Below are 2,500 nucleotides of genomic sequence, written 5' to 3' on the forward strand. Positions count from 1 at the left end.
CACACACACACACACACACACACACACACACACACACACACACACACACACACACACACACACACACACTCGCTGCGGTCCACTGGCCTCCCAGGCGGGTCAGAGCTGGTGGGGAGGGGGTGTGGAGGGAGGAGGGAGGGTGTCCACCCACCTCCAGGAGTCATGGTGGGGGTAATTGAACAGAAATGACCAGGACCTTTATTTCATCAGCCAGTCCTGACCTACTGTACTGTGTCTCAGTGTTCAGTGCAACCAGTCTCAGACCACAGCCTAGTAGAAAGACACTCAGAGAGGGTTTTGAGAGTGAGCCTCCCTATGTGCATGTGTGCTAGCGTGCTTGAAAATAGGTATTAATATAATAAATTGAGATTCTCAAGTGCTTAGTGCTCAGTGCTTAGTGCTTAGTGCTTAGTGTGTGTGTGTGTGTGTGTGTGTGTGTGTGTGTGTGTGTGTGTGTGTGTGTGTGTGTGTGTGTGTGTGTGTGTGTGTGTGTGTGTGTGTGTGTGTGTGTGTGTGTGTGTGTGTGTGTGTGTGTGTGTGTGTGTGTGTGTGTGTGTGTGTGTGTGACTGTTGTTTTCCTCAAGAAGAGGATGGAAATGTCTTTATTAGAGAGAGCAGGAGGAGTGTGTCTAATGGGAAGCAGTGGCTGATGGGTAGTGAGAGCTGCCATGGCCATTTGCATAAACCAGTCTTTGTTTCCCGTCCGTGGCCGGCGGCCAACCCCCAACAGAAGGACGGAAGTTCCTCTCACAACATAGTGGGCCGCTCCCAAACCCAAACCCTCCCTTTACACAGAAATATAATAAAGAAAACAGCTCGTTTTGACTCATAAACAGCTATTCTCTTCCTCATCTTAAAGACAATTAGGAACAAACGCATTTGGTGAGAATTCTTGTGAAGAAACATGAAGGGAATGAGAGAGCGTTGTTGTGGAGAGCAGAAATAGCTGGAGGAGGGAGAGGGCTCGTGAATATTGTAGCTCATTTGTTTCCAAGTTTATTACGGTGTGTCTGTTGCTGTGGAAATATTTGCTCGAGAGTATGAAGTACTTTGTCTCACGATTAGACTGTGTAAATGTCCAAGAGCACTGGATTCTTAGTCATGTACATCTCATTCTGAAATGAAACCTCTGATGCCCTCAGTAGATATTACTGTCAGATATTTCAGCCATTGACTTGTTCCTTCTAAGCAGAAACCAGCCTGTCTTCATACCAGTCTGAGAATTAGTGTGTGGAAGAGTCTTTATTTCCTTTGGAATTATTATGAGTGGAATGTTTACTGTTCATCTTTTATTGTTTATTTCACTTTTGTTTATTATCTATTTCACTTGCTTTGGCACTGTTAACACGTGTTACCCATTCCAATAAAGCCCCTTAAATTGGAGAGGGAGAGGGAGAGGGAGAGAGATACAGAGAGATACAGAGAGAGAAAGTTGGGAATGTGTTTGCCAGACGGTACAGTAGGATTCTGAGTGAACACATTCCCAACTTCCTCTCTGTCAGCGTGACCCAGTAGGATTCTGAGTGAACACATTCATTGGATGGAGAGAAAGATGGGGAAAAGTTGGGAATGTGTTCACTCAGAATCCTACTGTACCGTCTGGCAAACACATTCCCAACTTTCTCTCTCTGTATCTCTCTGTATCTCTCTGTATCTCTCTGTATCTCTCTCTCTCTCTCTCTCTCTCTCTCTCTCTCTCTCTCTCTCTCTCTCTCTCTCTCTCTCTCTCTCTCAGCATGACCCTGTAGGATTCTGAGTGTTTCCTACCCACGATGCACCTGAAGGGGACATCTCTCACTCAGAGATCGAGGCTGTTAGTGTGTTCCCACGGGGCCGTGTGGCAGGGGAAGTGGCAGCGTCCCTCTCTCTCTGTCACACAAACAGGCCATCAGCCACTCACTAATGGCCGACCTGGGTTTTTTTGCTGGGATCTTCTTTTTGTTTGTGTGCTCAAAGAATTCATTTATTCATGTGTCCCTATCTTTTTTTCTTGTTTCTCTCCCCCTCTTTCTACCTCTCTTCCCCTCTATCTGTCCCCCCCTCCCTGACCCTCCCGTCTCTCTCTATAGCAGCTGTATGCAGCTCAACTGGCAGCAATGCAGGTGTCTCCAGGGGCCAAACACAGCAGTATGTCCCAGACCAACCTGAACACCCACTCTCCCACCAACACTCACCATGAGAAGAGCCGCAGCACCCCGCCGCCCAAACCCAAGGTACGTACCTGAGTGTGTTTTGGTGTTTTTTTCCGGGGTTATTCATTCACGCATGTGTGTGTGTGTTCCTACTCGGTCGAGGCTCTTTTTTTGCATCAAAAGCGGCAGGCTGTCAACCAGTCACCTGCTGGTACTAATCGTTCTCCTGATGAAACCTACCAAACAACTTCTCTGAAGTCCGAACCACTTACTCAACTTTGCTGGAGACAACTTCTCTGGCCCGCTCTCAGCTCTATAGTGGAGGTATGAGAGAGGTAGTCAGCCACACATTGGCATGTGTGACTGTG

At 47.4% G+C, this 2,500-nt stretch overlaps 1 protein-coding gene across 1 annotated transcript in view; it reads left to right on the forward strand.

Annotated features, from left to right (window-relative positions):
• Positions 1 to 2,500, forward strand: part of LOC118381379 (transcription factor SOX-5-like) — a 138,132-nt gene that overhangs the window by 106,679 nt on the left and 28,953 nt on the right. Inside the window, 1 exon segment of the mRNA XM_052492010.1 lies at positions 2,070 to 2,213. Coding sequence (XP_052347970.1) covers positions 2,070 to 2,213 — 144 coding nt within the window.

Source organism: Oncorhynchus keta, chromosome 33, assembly GCF_023373465.1.
Source record: "Oncorhynchus keta strain PuntledgeMale-10-30-2019 chromosome 33, Oket_V2, whole genome shotgun sequence".
Classification (NCBI taxonomy): domain Eukaryota; kingdom Metazoa; phylum Chordata; class Actinopteri; order Salmoniformes; family Salmonidae; genus Oncorhynchus; species Oncorhynchus keta.